The 20,243-nt window shown below is 48.0% G+C and overlaps 1 protein-coding gene across 2 annotated transcripts in view; it reads left to right on the forward strand.

Moving 5' to 3' along the window:
- The window catches only part of ZC3H3 (zinc finger CCCH-type containing 3), a 201,882-nt gene that overhangs the window by 80,714 nt on the left and 100,925 nt on the right, over positions 1-20,243 (forward strand). For both annotated transcript variants that reach the window (XM_065832570.2, XM_071803739.1), the window contains exon 4: positions 1,869-2,016. In XM_065832570.2, coding sequence (XP_065688642.1) covers positions 1,869-2,016 — 148 coding nt within the window. The remainder of the gene's footprint in view (positions 1-1,868; positions 2,017-20,243) is intronic.

A 20,243-nucleotide genomic window follows, 5' to 3' on the forward strand; every position in this document is an offset into this window, starting at 1 on the left:
CCCTCCCCATCAGAAGTTGTAACTCTGGCTGAGTTTGGGAGTGGAAATTCATACCCGATCCCTCCTGAACCCAACATGAGACACTGGGAACACACAGGAAATACTCTCCATATTAAACACGAATCACTGGTACCTCTCTATGGGGAGATGATGAATTTGCTCCCTCCCCTCTAGGGAACAAAATCATCTCTAAAATGCATCTCCCTATTTTTCTCATTTCAACACAGATCCAGCATCTTTCAATTCCCGGTTTAACTGAGATGCAACTTGATCCTCCCATCTCTCACAGAGACGAACGTGGGGACGGGTACAACATTTTCAGGGGAAATAACGATTCTGCTTTTCCCCCCTCTCAACCTTGCAATAATTTTAATGAGAAGATCACCAAGAAAAACAGCTGGCCCTTTAAATCAGTTATAAAACCAGAAGACTTAGTCTCAGCATGTAGTGTCAGCTTTAATTATCTGGGCAGTTAGAGCTGTATGTTATAAAAGCCGGGCAATTAGATGCATTCCTTAAAGCCACAAAAAAAAATTGCCAGCTATCAAGTGGAGGAAAAGCAGAGTCAAACATAAGCCATTAATTGCATGAAACATTCAGCAGAATAAACCGGTGCGTAGATCATTGTGCAAAATATGATGAAAACGGGAGTGGTTAAATGCGTAGATCTGTTTCTAGATCGTAGAATCATAGGAGGGTTTGGGTTAGAAGGGACTTTCAAAGGTCTTTGGGTCCAAGTGCCATGAGCAGGGACATCTTCACCAGCTCAGGTTGCTCAGAGCCCCATCCAGCCTGGCCTGGGGTGTCTCCAGGGATGGTTCATCCACCACCTCTCTGGGTACCTGGGCCAGGCTCTCACCACCCTCATTGCTAAAACGTCTTCCTCATGTCTAGATGTTGAGGATCAAGGTGTGGTTGGTGAATACTTGATTCACCTGGTAGGGTTTTACCGCTGGTTTCACGAAGCCAAACACCCCCAGATCCCTCTCTGCGGAACTGCTTTCGAGAGGCTGGAGAGCAGCTCTGTGGAGAGGGATCTGGGGGTTCTGGTCAATGGCAAGTTGAACATGAACCAACTGTGTCCGTGGAGCCAAGAGGGACCCGTGTCCTGGTGCATCCAGCACAGCATCGCCAACCGGGCAGGGAGGGGATTGTCCCGCTCTGCTCTGCACTGGGGCGGCCTCACCTGGAGCATTCACTGTGTGCAGGGCTGGGGACACAGGATAAAAAGGATCTAAAGCTACTGGAGAGTGTCCAGAGGAGGCTACGAAGCTGGTGAAGGGTTTGGAGGGGAAGCTGTATGAGGAACAGCTGAAGTCACTGGGTTTGTTCAGCCTGGAGGAGACTAAGAGGAGACCTCATGGTGGTTACAGCTTCCTCATAAGGGGAGGAGGACAGGCAGGTGCTGAACTCTTCTCTTTAGTGAGCAGTGACACAACCCGAGGGAATGGCAGAAGATGTGCCAGGGGAGGGTCAGTTGGACATGATGAAAAGGTTCTTCACCCAGAGGTGCTGAACAGGCTCCCAGGGAGGTGTCACAGCCCCAAGTCTGACAGTGTTCAAGAAGAGACTGGACAACGTTCTCAGACACATGGTGTGAATTGTGGGCTTGTCCTCTGCAGGGACAGAAGTTGGACTCCATGATCCTTGTGGGTCCCTTCCAACTGGGGACATTCCATGAGTCTATTCTATGAGGCCATCAGAGCCTTTCTGTTACCACCAACCACTGTGGTCCCACACCTGATGCACCCCAGGGTCTTCTCTCCCTTTTCCTAAAGAGTTGCATGTCAGATCTACATTGGTGATGTCCCTTCTGTCCCATGCATACCTGAATTTCAAGCCCTTTTTTGCTATTTGCTTTCTTGTAGGAACCAACTTGCACTTCGGACGGAGCCCCCAGACCAACAAGGTGATAAAAACACGCTACAGGATAGTGAAGAAGAACGTGGTGTCTCCAGCCGTATCCTTCAGCAGCCCTGTTCCCAACTGGAAGACGAGGCGTCCGGTGACATCCAGGTAATAATTCCATCTCTTGAAGGCATCTGGTTGGGATGCGGCAGCCGAGGGAGCTCCGCGTTGGCTCCGCCTTATAACCATTTCACATTCGACGCTTAATTTCTCTATTTGTTTAGCCGCTTCTACACAGAATTTATTGATTTAAAGTGTAAAATTGTATTAGTAATCACGTTAGCCCGCGTCGGCGTCCAACCGCTTACCGCGGTCTGTGGCTTCGTATTTATTCCCTGTTTGAATTAATTGTTGCCATGAAGCGGTTAAATAAGCTGAAAGGAAGATGAATAAACTCAACACAGGTTTTTACATCAGGCCTAAGTAAACTTGCGACTTCTTTTTGGAGATAGACGTGGCCTGTTAATTAGGGATGGTCAAGCCTGCTAATGAGGCCAGAACTTCCCTCTGCTTTATGATATTGTTGTGTACGTTGGTGCTACAGAGGAGCTTATTTAAAGCGTGTTGGAGGTAGATGCGTCAAACCTACACCAGGAGGTGGGTACAGGCACCAGTTTGCTTCTTCCCGGGTTTTTGGGACGGGTGGAGCATATAATTTGCTGCATCAGCACCCGTCTGAAGAGGGGTGTCACCAAAGAATGGTGCTGTACCCTTAAAACTGAGTCTTCCTAAACCTATGAGCGACCTGCAGCCACGTCAACTGGTGGAGATGCTACCAGGGAACATCTCATAGGCCAAGACAAAGTCTAGAAGTTGTGTAGAAGCAGAAGGTTATTTACGGTGATTGATACCCTAAAGCACAGGTATCAGACACCCGTCCCATGGGCTGGATCTGGCTGCTTCCTTGTTTCTTCTGGCCCAGCACTTTGTTTCCACATTCCTGAGGTCCTTGTCCCCAAGCTGCTGCCAGCGCTGGTCACTGTGCAGCGTGTGTGACACACATTGTGCTGCGGGAGTAGGAGAGCAGCATTTGCAAGACTTAAATCTGTTTGATTTAGTTTAAATAGACCTTGTAAAACAGGACTGTATAAATGTAATATTAAGAGTGGATAAATAGCCCTAAAATGCCATTCGGCTCTTTGAAGGCAACGGCGAGGCTGATGTGGCCCCGGGTGAAAATGAGTCTGACACACCTGCTCTAAAAAATGTGACTCTTAGAACTGATGGGTTGGGTTATAACCCAGATTCTGGCCATTCTTCGGCTGATTGCTTAGACTCACTCTTAGAATGATTTCTCCTCCTCCTGAAATGCTGCTTTGCCACTGTCAATATTTGGGCAAAAAGAACCCGCTTTGGGCTTCTTTGTTTTATTATTCATTCCGCCGTAGCAAATCCGAGGAGGCGGAGGATGCTGTGGTTGTGCCCCCATCGGCTCCTCCTGCGGAGCAGCCATGCGGGTCGGCATCAACGTCCCACTGCGGGTGGTTTCCTCCAGCAATGATTTCCCCAGCAATGCCCGGGTTGTGCTGCTTTGACTGAAAATGGGTTTAATTTTCTTCATGCAGTTAGAAACCTTTTTTTCATGTCTAGCACACTCATTATTTGGACTTAGTTTGAGAACAAGAGATAACACCCAGGACAGAGTTCATGTTTAGAATTGCTCTGCTCTGAGAGCCAAGGACACGCTGCGCTCGGCCCACAGGTGTGAGGAAGGGGATGGATGGACAGAGCTTGACTGACATCCGGACTGACCAGTAAGAGTGTTCCATCCCATTAGCGTCAGGCTAATTATTTAAGGAGAGTGGGGATCTCCGCTCCCTCTCTCAGGCGTTCTCGCTCTTGTTCTCAGTGTTTTCTCTCTTTCTTTGCTCTTTTTGTCGGGACCGGAGGAGCTCGGTTTGAGATGCTTAGTTCAACCTTTTGCCATTTTGCAGGGTATTCTATTTCTAATTTATATATCTATTTACTAGTAGTGTATTAGTATTTTGTTACTTTATTAAACTGTGTTTATCTCAATCCGAGTTTCTCCCTTCCCTGTCGATTCTCTCACAGAATCCCAGAATGTCAGGGGTTGGAAGGGCCCTGGAAAGCTCATCCAGTGCAATCCCCCCATGGAGCAGGAACACCCAGCTGAGGTTCCACAGGAAGGGGTCCAGGCGGGTTTGAATGTCTGCAGAGAAGGAGACTCCACAACCTCCCTGGGCAGCCTGGGCCAGGCTCTGCCACCCTCACCCCCAACAAGTTGCTTCTCAAATTTAAGTGGAACCTCTTGTGTTCCAGTTTGTACCCATTATCTCTTGTCCTGTCACTGGTTGTCACCGAGAAGAGCCTGGCTCCATCCTCCTGACACTGCCCCTTTCTATATCTGTAAACATGAATGAGGTCACCCCTCAGTGTCCTCTTGTCCAGCTCCAGAGCCCCAGCTCCCTCAGCCTTTCCTCACATGGGAGATGCTCCACTTCCTTCAGCATCTTGGTGGCTGCGCTGGACTCTCTCCAGCAGTTCCCTGTCCTTCTGGAACTGAGGGGCCACAACTGGACACAATATTCCAGGTGTGGTCTCCCCAGGGCAGAGCAGAGGGGCAGGAGAACCTCTCTGACCTACTGACCACCCCCTTCTAACCCACCCCAGGTACCATTGGCTTCCTGGCCACAAGGGCCCAGTGCTGGCTCATGCTCACCCTGCTGTCCCCAGGACCCCCAGGTCCCTTTCCCCTACACTGCTCTCTAATAGCTCATTCCCCAACTTACACTGGAACCTGGGGTTGTTCCTGCCCAGATTCAAGACTCTACACTTGCCCTTGTTCTATTCCATTAAATTTTTCCCCGCCCAACTCTCCAGCCTGTCCAGGTCTCTGATGGCAGCACAGCTTCCAGTGTCACCACTCCTCCCACCTTGGTGTCACCAGCAAACTTGCTGGCAGTCATTCTATTCCCTCATCCAAATCAAGCAGATCTTACCTTCTAGTGAGAGTTTTTGCTTTCTTACCACTACCAATTTATGATAGAAACCAGACCATCAAATAAATAATGGTCATGTTTCTTCTTTGGCCCCAAAAGCAGCTTTTAAAAGATGCTATAATGAATTTTTCAAAGTGTGGCTTTTGCATTGTGAATGTACCCGCGTTTTCGTAGAGGTTCATCATTTGCTGCTGCTAATTACGGCCCCTGGAATTTTTCATGCAAATGAAGATGTGGTTTTCGTGGCTGTTAATCCCTTGTGTGGTCCCATAGTGCTGGTGCGATGCTGCCCCTGGTTCTGGTCACTCCTGTGGATGCAATCACTGATGTGCAACTCAAATTGCCCCTGTTGAGCGTGTTTACATCAACATCCATCTTTCTTCTTCCCATCCCCAGCTCAGTTTGCTGCTTTTTTAGTCCTGAATGAGCCGTTTTGAGCAAATCCTCCTTTTATTTAGGTGGCAAAAGCTGCTGCTTTCTGCTCCTGCTACATCAGTCGTGTTCAAACAAACTTCCATCACTGCTCTGTTTGCAAATCCTGCCTATTTAGCAGAGAAAAGATGGATTTTTGTTTCTAGTTTTTGTGACAGTGAAACGTTGTGCGGCGGATCTGTGCCAACCCGCTGCTTTAGTTTCTGTGCTGTTAATCCGCTGAAACTGGGACCTTGAAAGAGAAAAAGTGAGTCAAGCAAGACTTGCCCTGCTCCATCTTCATCCCGGTTTTATTCCTGGGAGGGGAATTTGTGTCTTGTACCTGCTGCCTGTTGGTGGATTCGGTTCTACAACGGCTTTTCCAACCGCTGAAACATGAAGATTTGCCACTTGGATGCTCTTTATAGTGAGAATCATGGTGTTGTACCATGACGTGACGTTGCCCAAAACTATTATCCTGTTGATATACGAGCCCGACTCATTAAACCTATTTGGGCATTGGTGATAAGAGAGAGGTGCGGGGCTTCTTGTGGCCATATAGAATTGAATCTGCTGCCTCTTAATGAAGTGCAGATAGAATCATTTTGGTTGGAAGAGACCCTCAAGATCATCGAGTCCAACCATTAACCCACCCCTGGAACTACCCCATGTCTGGAGAACCTAAATCAACCCCTCCAGGGATGGTGACTCCAGCACTGCCCTGGGCAGCCTATTCCAATGCCCCACAGCCCTTTGGGGAAGAAATTGTTCCCCAGATCCAACCTCAACCTCCCCTGGCACAACTTGAGACCATTTCTCATCCTATCACAATGTGTTCAGTCCAGTGCTGTCATGGATTACCAACTTGATTACCCAGAGAGGTGGTGGATGAACCATCCCTGGAGACATCCCAGGCCAGGCTGGACGAGGCTCTGAGCAACCTGAGCTGGTTGTAGATGTCCATGCTTATTGAAGGTGCTTGAACTAGATGGTGTTCAGAGGTCCTTTCCAACCCAAACTGTTCTATAATTCTACAAACCTCAGCCTTAGTTAACAGAAAACATTTGCTCCAACTATTCAACTCAGGTTCCCCCCACAATTTGTTACTCCAGATCTGGATGGTTGATGGGTGGAAGACCCAACGTGAAGGACCAGTGAGGTCAGGAGCTTCAGGGAGAGTTTGAGCAGGTATCTCCGGCTGCTGTGTGATGGGTTTTCCTCAACCAAGCGGTGGTTTTGTGGAGGAGCGACCTGTTCATATCGCTGCGATTGGCTGAAAGCTCCCGCTTGTAGAATAATTTTATCCATATTAATCTCTGACTTCATTAAATGATGCAGTTGAGATCTTACGGCTGTTGCGGACAAATCTTGATAAAAAGCCGTCAGCAAATTAAAACAATTATGGTTTAAAGAAGCAATAAATCTCTTACTCGGTCTCCCCGTTACCTTCGTTGTGTGTGATCAATCGTGCACACCGTCTGGAGGAAGCACATGGCAAATGAATCACAGAATCACAGAATCCCAGAATGTCAGGGGTCGGAAGGGACCTGGAAAGCTCATCCAGTGCAATCCCCCCATGGAGCAGGAACACCCAGCTGAGGTTCCACAGGAAGGTGTCCAGGCGGGTTTGAATGTCTGCAGAGAAGGAGACTCCACAACCTCCCTGGGCAGCCTGGGCCAGGCTCTGCCACCCTCGCCATGAAGAAGTTTCTTCTCAAATTTAAGCGGAACCTCTTGTGTTCCAGTTTGCACCCATTGCCCCTTGTCCTATCATTGGTTGTCACTGAGAAGAGCCTGGCTCCATCCTCCTGACACTGCCCCTTTCCATATTGATCCCCATGAATGAGGTCACCCCTCAGTGTCCTCTTGTCCAGCTCCAGAGCCCCAGCTCCCTCAGCCTTTTCTCACACGGGAGATGCTCCACTCGCTTCAGCATCTTGGTGGCTGCGCTGGACTCTCTCCAGCAGTTCCCTGTCCTTCTGGAACTGAGGGGCCACAACTGGACACAATATTCCAGGGGTGGTCTCCCCAGGGCAGAGCAGAGGGGCAGGAGAACCTCTCTGACCTACTGACCACCCCCTTCTAATCCACCCCAGGATGCCATTGCTCATCCTATAGTTTTTATGGTTTATTTTGTCTGACATTTACAGCATCCTCTTGATCCTTTAGCAAAGGAACGGGCCAGGAGCTGCTTTCTCAGTGTGTTTTGCTTTTGCCAAAACAATGAGCAGCTTCGGTGGTGGTGGGATGTGCCATCCATGCTCACAGCACCGCTTTAGTCACCCTCTCCTTTTTATTTGTCAGCGTACGCCACACTGAGCAGTCAGCTATTTATTTCTAATATCCTTTTCAGTTTAAGCCCGAAGTGGGATGTTAAAAAGCTGCTCACAAATTGGTTTCTAGCTGAGTTTACAGGGAAGTTCTTGCTATCAAATCCATGTTTTGGGGAATCCAGCAGTGATGCACAGGTTTTTCGTATGGCCAGATTTAATACACTGCCTTACTAAACTTTAGGCAGGACCTGTGTTCTTGTCCATCTCATGAATTCGCTCTTGCTAAAGATGTTTATGAGACTCCTCCCTTTTTGAGTATCTATTCTGCAATTTCCAACAAGAAACCTCATCGTGGCGTCTGGACGTTGCCTTTATTGCCCAAAAATACCCCAAATCAGCTGTTTAAGGTGACGAGGGACATGTCTGTGGGCAATGAGTGACGGGCAGAGTCGCCGTGGGTCCGGAGGTACCCGGTGCTAATCCCTCGGTGATGAGTCGCGTTCTCCCCTCATTGCTCGGTTGCATTAAACCTCGCCCTGCCGCTGACTTTTCGTCGAGGCGATAGATGGGAGTATATTTGAAATTAATTTTACTCCACTTTTTGTAATATTTTTGTTTTAAATAGATTTATAAGCAACTTGGGGGCTATTTCTCCAAATTTATGAAGATAATTTTCACTCTCTTGATAAGGTTAAATTTACACCTGCTATTTCCATATTAATTCACATTGCTAAGTGGATCTAATTTTCTTCCGTTCTTCTATCTAGCGAGTGTGGCCTTTCCTAATGCAATTTCCCCCTCACTAAATCACTGTGATCGGGAGTCATGATCGAGTTAAATTAACTTAAATTAATTTACTTAATAAGAGCTCCAGATCATTGTGAATGAGGTTAAGATTTATTGATTCTCCTTTTCACTCCTCCCCCTTATCTCTCGCTGCTTTGCAGGAGTGCGGCTCAGATGGGCTGCGATTCGCTTGCCTTCAATTTCGTTTGCTTGTGTTGACATCACCGTTGGTCATCGCTTAAAAGTCATGGGGGGCGATTCCCTCTCCCCACACAACTTCTCGCCACTGGGAGAGGGCCAAGTGAATCACTATGGAGGAATCACGATGGGTGAAGCGATGCGCTGAGTGATGCTGCTCCTGCTTCCAACCTCTTTTCTGTATTTCATGGGTTTTCTGCAGATGTGGCCACCAAGAAACCACCATGTCCAAGTTTCATAGATCCTCCCTGGAGGGTGAAGAACCTTCTGGGGTAAGGCCAAGGAACTATGAGGATGAGGAGGGGTCTGGAGCATCTTTCTTATGAGGAGAGACTGAGAGAGCTGGGGTTGTTGAGTTGGAGAAGAGAAGCTGAGAGGGATCAATGGGATCAATATCTCCAGGATGGGTTTCAAGAGGATGGACCAGACTGCTTTCAGTGGTGCCCAACAATAGCATGAGGGACAACGGGCACAGACTGAAACACAGGAGGTTCCATCTGAACATGAGGAGAAACTTCTTTCCTTTGCGGTGCCAGAGCCTGGACCAGGCTGCTCAAAGAGGTTGTGGAGTCTCCTCTGGAGACATTCAAACCCACCTGGATGTGACCCTGTGTGATCTGCTCTGGTGACCCTGCTTTAGCAGGTGGCTTGGACTGGATGATCTCCAGAGGTCCCTTCCAACCCCAACCATTCTGTGATTCTGTAGGATTGTGGAAACTTCTGGCAAGGTAGGTAGGGCATCTGCTGTTGTGGCTGGGATGCTCCAACCCAACGCACCTTGGCTGGAAGGAGCAGATGAGGATGAGGATGAGGATGAGGATGAGGATGAAGATGAGGATGAGCACAGGAGATTGCTCTTGGCAATTGCAGATACAACCCCTTGCAAAGCCACTTGCTCTACTGAAGGAACAGTTTTCTTGCACGATCAAACAAGACAAACCCAAATGCCATTGAGCACCCAGCCTGAGGCAGCAATGGGAGATGTCCATGCCCCTCTCTGGTGGATGGTATGATTGGCTTAGCCAGGAATCATGCCAAGAACAAGGGAGAACATTGACTGGGAGCAGGAGGGTGCTCAATGCCTACAGGAGACCCCATCTCACCCTCTCACAGAGAGACAGAACCTCTTTAAACCACATTTTTGGGAGCAGAGAGACCTGTGCGTAGCAGCTGGTGCTTTGTTTATGGACCCCCATGACAGACGAGTTAAACATTGACCCACTTTGAAGAGTTTTAGTCTAAATCACTGATTCATGTGTTTAAAACAAAAGTCTGCAAATAATAGCCTGACTCTGATGGAGAAGCTCAGATGTTTTCCTCAGAAAACTTTACGTCTCCTCTTGAGGGACAGTCCTACCCCTCCAGCGCTATAAATAAGTAAAGAAGGAGATAATACAACATTTGTCAGAGAAATGCCTGCTCAGTAGAAAAGACGCGTCAGCAGAGGATAAGCTCGTGTGGTTTAGTTTTGTTTTCTTCTTTTCTTTCTGTTCTTTGGCCCGGAGCGCATTAAATGGACGTAGATGGAAACGAGAACCTTCTGGGCTTGACTTGGGTCCTCAGCGACCGTTCCCCTCGTAGCCTTTTATGTTTTACCATTTGGCATGAAGCAGGTGGTGCAGACTGTGAAAAGGGCTGGATCTCAGTCACCACAGTGGGTGCAAGTGCCACTTCCCCAGGGCTAAGGGACACATGGCTGAGCACCAGGAGGAGGAGAAATTACCGTCTCTGCTGGTCATCGTGTTTCAGGAGGTTGGCACGCTGTGTTGTGGATGGCTTGGACACATCAACCTCCTTGTCTCACCCCTTCCTTTCCTTCATGGTGGGTGAGTTTTGGCTTCTGATTCAGTTTTTGCTCTCCTGCCCGTGGTTTACTGATACCCATCACCAGCTGGGCAACCCAACTCATCACCCAGTTCATAGAATCAATGAATGGTTTGGGTTGGAAGGGCCCTTTGAAGGTCAACCAGTCCAACCCCTGCCATGAGCAGAGACATCTTCACCCAGACCAGGTTGCTCAAAGTCCTGTCCAACCTGACCTTGAACACTTCCACTGATGGGGCATCCGAGCTGCTCCTTCTAACTTTAGACCAGTGAAGGTATCTCCTGAGGTTTTGTGGAGGCCACCGTTCTCCAGCGCTGGAGGGTTGAACAGACACCAAGATGACGTTCTCAGGGACATGGTTTAGTGCCAAGGTGGGTTAACAGTTGGACTCAATGATCTTGAGGGTCTTTTCCAACCAAAACAGTTCTATGATTCTATGGTTTTAAGTCTTCAGAGAGTTTTGGAGAGCAAAGATGCTGCTCTCCATGAATCTTGAAGGTGATGCAGGATCTGGAGATGTTTATGTTCAATCATGGTATGTTCCCAATCCCGTGGAGATCAGTAGTTGGGGTTGAGAGCTGCGAGTGGAGTTCAGGGATGTAACACACGATGGATAGAGCTAATCCATATTTCTCCAGAGCTGGGACATCATCTCGAAAGTTGCAGAGAAGATGGAGAAACTGTTGACGTAGACATCTACCACCGATAGTTGCCAAGTCCTCTGATAGGGGGAAGCTTTAATTGCATTTATATATTGTGATGAGACAGGGATGGCAAAATCCATCTTCTCTCCACCCATTTTTCTCCACTGGTCGGTACCTTCACATTAGTGAGAAGAAGAGATCCAAGAGGTGAGACCCCAACCTCCCAGAGACCAGTTTAGAGCACAAACTACTGGTGCAGTGGTCCAGATGCTGTTCTTCAAACTGGGGTGATCCTGCAAAGACCAGGCTGCAATCTCCAGTTTTTGGGAAGATTTCAAGCACAGCTTTCTATGTCATTTATTAATATCTCATTCGGATGATGCTCCGGTGGGATTTTCCATCTCCTGGATCTCCTCGCACACAGAATCACAGAATCCCAGAATGTCAGGGGTTGGAAGGGACCTGGAAAGCTCATCCAGTGCAATCCCCCCAGAGCAGGAACACCCAGCTGAGGTTCCACAGGAAGGGGTCCAGGCGGGTTTGAATGTCTGCAGAGAAGGAGACTCCACAACCTCCCTGGGCAGCCTGGGCCAGGCTCTGACACCCTCACTGAGAAGAAGTTTCTTCTCAAGTCTAAGTGGAACCTCTTGTGTTCCAGTTTGTACCCATTACCCCTTGTCCTGTCACTGGTTGTCACCGAGAAGAGCCTGGCTCCATCCTCCTGACACTCCCCCTTTCTATATCTGTAAACATGAATGAGGTCACCCCTCAGTGTCCTCTTGTCCAGCTCCAGAGCCCCAACTCCCTCAGCCTTTCCTCACACGGGAGATGCTCCACTCCCTTCAGCATCTTGGTGGCTGCGCTGGACTCTCTCCAGCAGTTCCCTGTCCTTCTGGAACTGAGGGGCCACAACTGGACACAATATTCCAGGTGTGGTCTCCCCAGGACAGAGCAGAGGGGCAGGAGAATCTTTCTGACCTACTGACCACCCCCTTCTAACCCACCCCAGGTACCATTGGCCTTCCTGGCCACAAGGGCCCAGTGCTGGCTCATGGTCACCCTGCCGTCCCCCAACCCCCAGGTCCCTTTCCGCTACACTGCTCTCTAAGAGCTCATTCCCCAATTTACACTGGAACCTGGGGTTGTTCCTGCCCAGATTCAAGACTCTACACTTGCCCTTGTTCTATTTCATGGCACATTGGTGAAGGATCTGAACATCGTAACTCAACGAGCAGCGGTCGGGGCACCAGGAGTTAATTTTGTTTTATCAAGATGATAAAACAACCCCTTTCGCCTCCCCGGCTTTTGACACGTTAATCTGAAAAAAGCCTCAAAATGTGACTAATGCCCTTAAAGTTACTGTCAATTTTTTTCTCCCCAAATTCATTTGACATGAAAGTGAGAAGTAAACAGAAAGGCTGTGTTTAAGCAGATAACTTGGAAAGCCTTTTCCATCACATTTAAAAACGGCCGTGTCATGGATTCTGCGAATTGGCGCCTTCTATTTTGTTTTCTTTTATTTTGTACGGGTGGTAAATTTTCCTTTAATAATCTCGAGGCGCTTTGACGAGGTTTAGGGCTCAGATAGTTTTTTGAAGGGATGTTAAACCATTCTCCAAAATGACATCTCATTAAAACCAAATTCATCTGGAGACGTTATAGGCAGGAGGAAACCGTGGCTCCTATTTGAAAATACATATTCGTTTGTATTTTTTTCTATAGGAAGCACTTTTAATCTCTTTAATGAGGATGGTATGAGATGCACAAGGCCGGATTGTTCCGAGAAGCCCTGACATCTGGCCCAGTGTAATCCAGGCTGTGTTAGGGACCAGTTTAGAGGCTTTAGAAAACAATGTCGCCTCTTTGGGGCAAAGCTCGGGATTAATCGTTCAGACACTGGGTGCCCCCCCTTGCAGAAATACAGACGTTCTGTGACACTCACCCCTTGATTTTCCCACCTCTTTTTATTTATTTTCTTATTTTATTTTAATTTTTTATTTCTTGTTTCCCCTCTTTCCCTCTTTTCTCTTTTTTCCTCTATTCTTTTTTGCTTTTCTCTTTTTTCCTTTTGCCCCCTTTTCTCCCCCTTTTTATTTTTTAATATCTTTTTTTCCTATTTTTTCCCTTTTTCCCCCTCTTTTCATTTTCCTCTTTGCCTTTTTTCCTTTATTTCACAGAATCCCAGAATGTCAGGGGTCGGAAGGGCCCTGGAAAGCTCACCCAGTGCAACCCCCCCTGGAGCAGGAACACCCAGCTGAGGTTCCACAGGAAGGTGTCCAGGCGGGTTTGAATGTCTGCAGAGAGGGAGACTCCACAACCTCCCTGGGCAGCCTGGGCCAGGCTCTGCCACCCTCACCATGAAGAAGTTTCTTCTCAAATTTAAGCGGAACCTCCTGTGTTCCAGTTTGCACCCATTGCCCCTTGTCCTGTCACTAATTGTCACCCAGAAGAGCCTGGCTCCATCCTCCTGACACTGCCCCTTTCCATATTGATCCCCATGAATGAGGTCACCCCTCAGTGTCCTCTTGTCCAGCTCCAGAGCCCCAGCTCCCTCAGCCTTTCCTCACATGGGAGATGCTCCACTCCCTTCAGCATCTTGGTGGCTGCGCTGGACTCTCTCCAGCAGTTCCCTGTCCTTCTGGAACTTTCCTTCTGGGGCTCTGGAGCTGGAGAAGAGGATACTGAGGGGTGACTCCTTACTGTTTACAAATATATGAAGAGTGAATGTCAGGAGGATGGAGCCAGGCTCTTCTCGGTGACAACCAATGATAGGACAAGGGGTAATGGGTACAAACTGGAACACAAGAGGTTTCACTTAAATTCGAGAAGAAGCTTCTTCATGGTGAGGGTGTCAGAGCCTGGCTCAGGCTGCCCAGGGAGGTTGTGGAGTCTCCTTCTCTGCAGACATTCAAACCCGCCTGGACCCCTTCCTGTGGAACCTCAGCTGGGTGTTCCTGCTCCATGGGGGGATTGCACTGGATGAGCTTTCCAGGTCGCTTCCAATCCCGGACATTCTGGGATTCTGTGATTCCCCCAGTCCTGCCCCACACTGGGAGAACCTCGTGCCAATGCAGTTGTATTGTTTCCTGGTTTCACATGACTTTGAAGCTGCCAGCATTGCGGGGAACGCTCCATTTTCCCCCTCGAAGGGTCGGCCACCAGTAATCGAGCTCTACTTCGGAGGAACTAATGAAAACAAAATAAAAGCGGGACTCAGAGGTTAACGACCAGCTTTAAATGCATATGAAAATACTTAAGAATAATGGGATTGTCTGTTTTTAATTTTGCTTAATGGAGTAGTCGAGTTTGGAATGCATTCTATTCAAAATAAAAGTGTTGCATCCGAACCTGGGGAGGCAGTGATGGGTTATTTATGTGGCAGAGTGTTGTGTTAATCCTGGATCAGCCCTTCCCTGGAGCCTCGATCATCCTCATTCAGAGAACCCGCTCTTCCCTAAATTCTGGTGTTTTTTTCTTGCAGCTTCATCATGTGCTGGGTCCATGTTGGTTGTGAGCAGAAAAAGGAGATGCTTGACTAGTTTGGCTTAAAAATGGAGCATTTCTCTTCTTTTCCTCTCTTTCTGAATGAGTGGGGTGTATCTCATAGTCCTCACCTGATGTTATTTGGGGGAATTATCTTGCATTTCTTGTGGAGTTACAGAAAATAACCTTTTTCCCGGGGGCTTAAGGCACATTGGGGTAATCTGGCTTCTTATTTGGCTTTAGATCTGTAGCTGGCAAACATCTTGCTCTCCGGATTTAGGGAAAGCAATACCGAAAGCTGAGTTTTGGCTGAAGGGGAATCGTAAGGACACAGAGACATTGAGCATCATTGAGAATGAAAGTGGCGCCTTCATCATTAACACCATCAGGGTGTAGTTTTGCTTTCGTAATGCTTAACCGCAGCCAAAAATAGATGTGTTCTGTAAATTAAATAAATATAAGACGTGGTTTCCACCACCAGGCTCCTTCTCAGCGTCATGGTCCATTTGGCGATGGACTCGTTATTGTTCTTTTACCTTGATCTCAGAGCGCAAAATTAAGGCGACCAAAATGCCAAGAGATTATAGTTCAATCAAGCAGTATTGCTTTATTAATTTGCCCGAAAAGCAACACGCGATAGAAAGAGTGAGAAAAAGAAAGGGAAGAGAAATGGGGAAAAAGTAAGAGTGAAGATGAGAAATGAGGTTGTGTTTATCACCAGTCCAGTTCCAGAAGCTCCCTCTGGTCTCTGGGTCTCGTGGAGCCTGGTGGGTCCTCTGTCGTGGTTCGGGATCCTCTGGTGGGAAGATCTTCAGTGGTGTCCATTCTGGTCTCATCTTTTATGCTTCTTCACCCCCCCTCGCTCCCATTGTTTTAGACCAGTCTCGCAACCCAGGCTCATACTGCGCAGGCTCGAAAGATTCACGCTTTCTTTTGCCAGCGCTTATGTGTCCAGCATTCAGGGGTCTTTCTCTGCTCCATTGGGTGACCTCAGGACCCTTGGCGAGCTTCTGGGCATGCTCCTTTTCGTTGGCCATTGTTTGGGGGAGCGGGTGAGGGACACGTGTAGCTGAGAACACATCTTCTGGACATCAGCTATTGTCCCTTGGTCGAAGAGACCCCCATAACAATCACTTTCAGGAGGCTGGGGCTGGTTTGGCTGAAGCAGCAGGCGAAGTGCACACAGCAGCCATTGTGAGCAGCAACCCCCACGTATTGGAGAAACCAGTGCAACACAATGCTGCTCCTTGGGCCCCTCTCCAGATCATTGTCCATCTGTTCTTTTGGTCTCAGCTTCAGTTCTCTAAGTTCTTGATGGCGATGTTCAGGCAAATACTGCTCCATCTTCAGACCGACTCTCACACTCAGTCTCTTCCAAGAGCCATCGCCCAGCGAACTCCCAGCCTGGCACCCGCTTTCTGCTGTACAAGATGTTGAACCCTTTTGAGATGCCTGTGTTGGATGGAAATGAGCTGGAAGTCAACCAGTCCGTAGCTTGGATGACATATAAATGGAAGGTCTTCCTTCTCTTTCATCTTTTTTTATCCCTGAAAGCAAAGTTTGATGCTGCAAAACCATGGTAGAAGACCGTGGTGTTGTCTCTCATGGGCAACACTTGCATGATTTTCAACTGGGTCAGGACAACATTTCAAAGTTGGTCTCCTGAGTGGAACATCTCCAGTTTTTGGGCTTCAGGTAACGTCACAGACCAGCTATGGAGGCTCAAACTCAACCCCTTGCAGATAAAACCAGTCCTTGGGTTGTTCTCCAGCTGCTGGTTGGCTCTGGATCATCGGGCCTAGGTGGAAGCAAAGCCAAGGACGTGTTTTTGCTGAAGTGAAGTTGGTTGGTAGTGTAGAAGTTGGGTTCTTGGCATCATGTTGCCTCCACAGATCTTCTCTGAAGGGTCCACACTACTTGCTAGAAGAGATATGGCTGATGTGGGTCAACAGTATTGGGCACCAGTTTGGGACAAGGTTTTGGATCCATGATGGAGTCTGTGAACGCCTGGTTGATGCAACCTCAGACCAGCCTCCACCTTTCCAATATCTCCCCATGAGAGTGAATCCTTTGTGTTGAACCCTGTTGCAGGACAGAAAGGAGAAGATGATGTTCCTTGGGCCAAGTGATTTCAACTGTACATGTTCACCCCAATGCCAAGTCCTAGAGAGTTGAGTGCAATTGTGAGCGTGGCATCGTTCTACACAAATACAGAGAGCTATTAATATATCCCACCCGTGATGCTTGTTTGACCAAATGGTCCTTTATAAAAAGATAAACCAAAGTGATAATCAAGCTAAAAAGAAAGAAATGAGACTCTTAATCTCAATAAAGCTGCAAGAAGTGCTAGTTTTGGGCGGCGCAGGGCAATAACACAACTCCACCATCTCCCACTTGCATCCTAGTGCTGCACCAGCTTTATGAGCTCCCAAAGTTGGACGAGCCAAGTAAAACGATCCCGTAGGGAGTAAAACCAGCACGTAGGGCATCGCCTACGTTGTATAACAGCACAGACAACCTCGCGAGTGGTTGCGTTGCTTCTTTAACACGCTACCGCTCATCAGCAATGTCTTGCTGAGTGGCTGCTCCCGCCCCGTGGCATATTAAGATATATTAAGCTAATATGTTTTACTTAGTGTTGACAATAGGCAGAAAGCGCACGCACAGTCGGTTGGTAGAGGATTTGCTGATGAGTAGTAATTCATTAGCTGGGATTTCTTTTCCCCCTCTTTTGTGACCGCCTCTCTTTGCTTTCAGAGTCCAGCAGCTATCAAAGAAAAGCAGAATATCCTTAGTGAAGAGGTTTATACAGATTAAAAGTTGGGAGTTTTTAGCTGTGGATCAGCAGTTTTGGGTCAGGGCTGGATCAGCTGGTGCAAGAACTCAGGTGGGAGATGGGAAAGTGCCCAGAGAGGTGGTGGATGCCCCATTCCTGGAGACATCCATGGACGGCGCTCTGAGCAACCTGAGCTGGTGAAGATGTCCCTGCTCATGGCAGGGATTGGACTAAATGGTCTTCAAAGGTCCATTCCAACCCTAACTTTTCTATGATTCCATGAAAATTTGTGCCCAGGCAACTGAAGAGGTCATCTCCAGCATTGGGGAAGTCATCTCCAGCACTGGGGAGGTCATCTCCAGCATTGGAGAAGTCATCTCCAGCATTGGAGAAATCATCTCCAGCACTGAGGAAGTCATCTCCAGCATTGGGGAAGTCATCTCCAGCACTGGGGAAGTCATCTCCAGCATTGGGGAGGTCATCTCCAGCATCAGGGACCCCATCTTCAGGTGCTGCGACACCGAATTTCATAGAATCATAGAATCGTTTTGGTTGGAAAAGACCCTCAGGATCATCAAGTCCAACCATAACCCAACTATAGCACTGAAACTGTTTGAGATGATCCTCCCCATGCCACAGCTTTGGGAGGCTTTGCTATCTCCCTCCGTGGTTGCGTCCACGTGGCATTTCTGGAAACCTCAACCCAACGATGCATTGGGGTGGCCGTGGTCTTTGCGTGGTGAAGGCAACAATCGCTCCCTTCCTCTAGATTATATCCCAAATATCCTAAATATGATGGCACATACATGACAGGTTGGTCAGGACTTGTCCTTACTATTGGTTTACTTGGAGTCCATGTTTGCGGGTCTTGAAACGCAGTGTGAAGGTGGAAAAATCACCTTGAACTCAAACCATTAGCTCTGACAAAAGCACAGGGAGAGCTTTAGTGGAAGAATGTTAATTACTGATGTTATAATGTTATTTATGGATTAGTGCGCAGGTTCTAGGATGGACCTGGGACAACCAGAGCAGATGGCACGTGGAATAAAGCGGAGGGTTGGTACCTTCCTTGTCGCATCTTGAGATCACTCGGGGACTGATTGCGGTGACACTGGGAATCGAAGCCGATCTCCAAAGCCCTTTAACCTTACTCAATGCTGCTCATTCTGCCCCGGGGCATCGAATTATTCCTGATTAGATGCTCCAGGATAAAATATCTCATGGGACCATGAGCTGTTGGGTGCTGCTGTTCCTTTTGTCCATCCAAATCCCCCAGATGCCAGCTGTACCTTTAAAAATACATATATATTTTATATGATAGTATACACACTGTTTAACTCAGGTTTCAGCAAAAATATCTATTTAACATGATATTATTTCTAAATTTCTACCCCACTAAGAGATTAGAGCTTCTCTTTCCCCAAATGGTTTTTGCTACAAAGCGTTGTAACTTCTCCAACCCTTTTATCAGATCGATTCGAGAAGTTTTTTGGTGCCGATTCCGGTGTCAAAGTTGGTGTTTAAAACAAATCATTAAAAACAAGGAGCGAGGAGGGAGTTCGGAAGGGCTGAATGGCAGCTCTGTGCCACAGAAACGACCCGAACGATGGTGAAATTGTGATACGCTCGTTTAAACCTGGCCTTGAGCTGTTGCGCTGAGCCGAGCCCAACTGGTGCCGGCATCTGGGCTGCCCACGCCGGGCAGGTCTCGGAGCTCGGGAAAGAGCGAACCAGTTTGCGGGGGCAAAGAGGTCGTTTGGCAGGCGCCCGAGCATCATTTTTAACTGATTAATTCTTCTAAGTAAACATGTAGTCTTTTTTCAGGCCGAAGGATGGATCCATCTGTTTCTTCTCGGTGTGAGAATAAAGATGAAATAGTCTAGAAAAGCCGGAAGAAGCTTCTGGATTAACGAACGTGGAGGGATGTGTAGGATGAGGGGGATGAGCGGGAGCATCACGACTGAAATGGTAATTAAAAGAAAACAACATTTCTATAGCATTTGGATACAAGACACTCAGATCCACGTACAAACGCTACATTTTAACTCTTCCACCAAGGAGAAAATTGTCCACCCGACATCTTTTATTATGGAGAACCAAGGTTGGGTTGGATGAGGCTTTGAGCAACTGTTTCTAGTGGGCGATTTAGTGGTACCCATGGCTTGTGCATCTCTTGGGGGGTTGATCAGGTGCTTTTTTCCCATGGACTGAAATAAGAAGTATTTCCAGTTGAGTTTACGTGGATATTATATTCCATGTGGAAACAAACACCTAAATAATGCTATATTTATACCTTACTATACATCCAAGACCTACGTGATCAGCTTTATTGATCCCTGGGCATTTATTTCCTTCTGCCTCCTTCAGAATAACCAAAATTAGCTGGTTTAGTACTAATATCACTCCAGGCAGATTTAATCTCTTCCCACTGTGGTTTCCTCTTTCTACACCCAAATTCTCTGTTTGATGGACGTTATTCTGGGACAAAACCATGATGTTTCCTCCAAACCTTGCACTTTATGTCATGGGGCGCGTGGTTTTCATATTGAGCAAAAGTAACGCGAGGACTTTAAGAGGCCCTTTGGATGCGTCTAAATTAATTTCTATTACCTTGCCTAGCTGCTGTAGCATCAATTTGGGGAAATAATTGGTGAATTTCTCCTCTGTTACTGTCTTGCTTTGACGGGGCTCGCGGCGAAGCCGACCATCTGCACCCGCCAGCTTCCCCGCTCCCCGTCCGTCCGTCCGTCCGTCCCTCGGCACCGAACGGGCACCGCGGCATCTGCGGCTCGCGCTGCCCCGCCGGGCTCGCCTGGAAGGACGATTTACAGGAGGATACGGGGAGGTCTGCGAGGTCACAGCTGTTAAAGCTGGGAAAACGGGAGAAAAAAGGGCAGAGGGGTTCCCGGAGTTGGCACAAGCGCCGCGGCCACCTGTCCGCGAGCATCGATGGTTTTCCAAGCTCAAACAGGGTTTGCT

This window comes from Patagioenas fasciata, chromosome 2 (assembly GCF_037038585.1).
Source record: "Patagioenas fasciata isolate bPatFas1 chromosome 2, bPatFas1.hap1, whole genome shotgun sequence".
Classification (NCBI taxonomy): Eukaryota; Metazoa; Chordata; class Aves; order Columbiformes; family Columbidae; genus Patagioenas; species Patagioenas fasciata.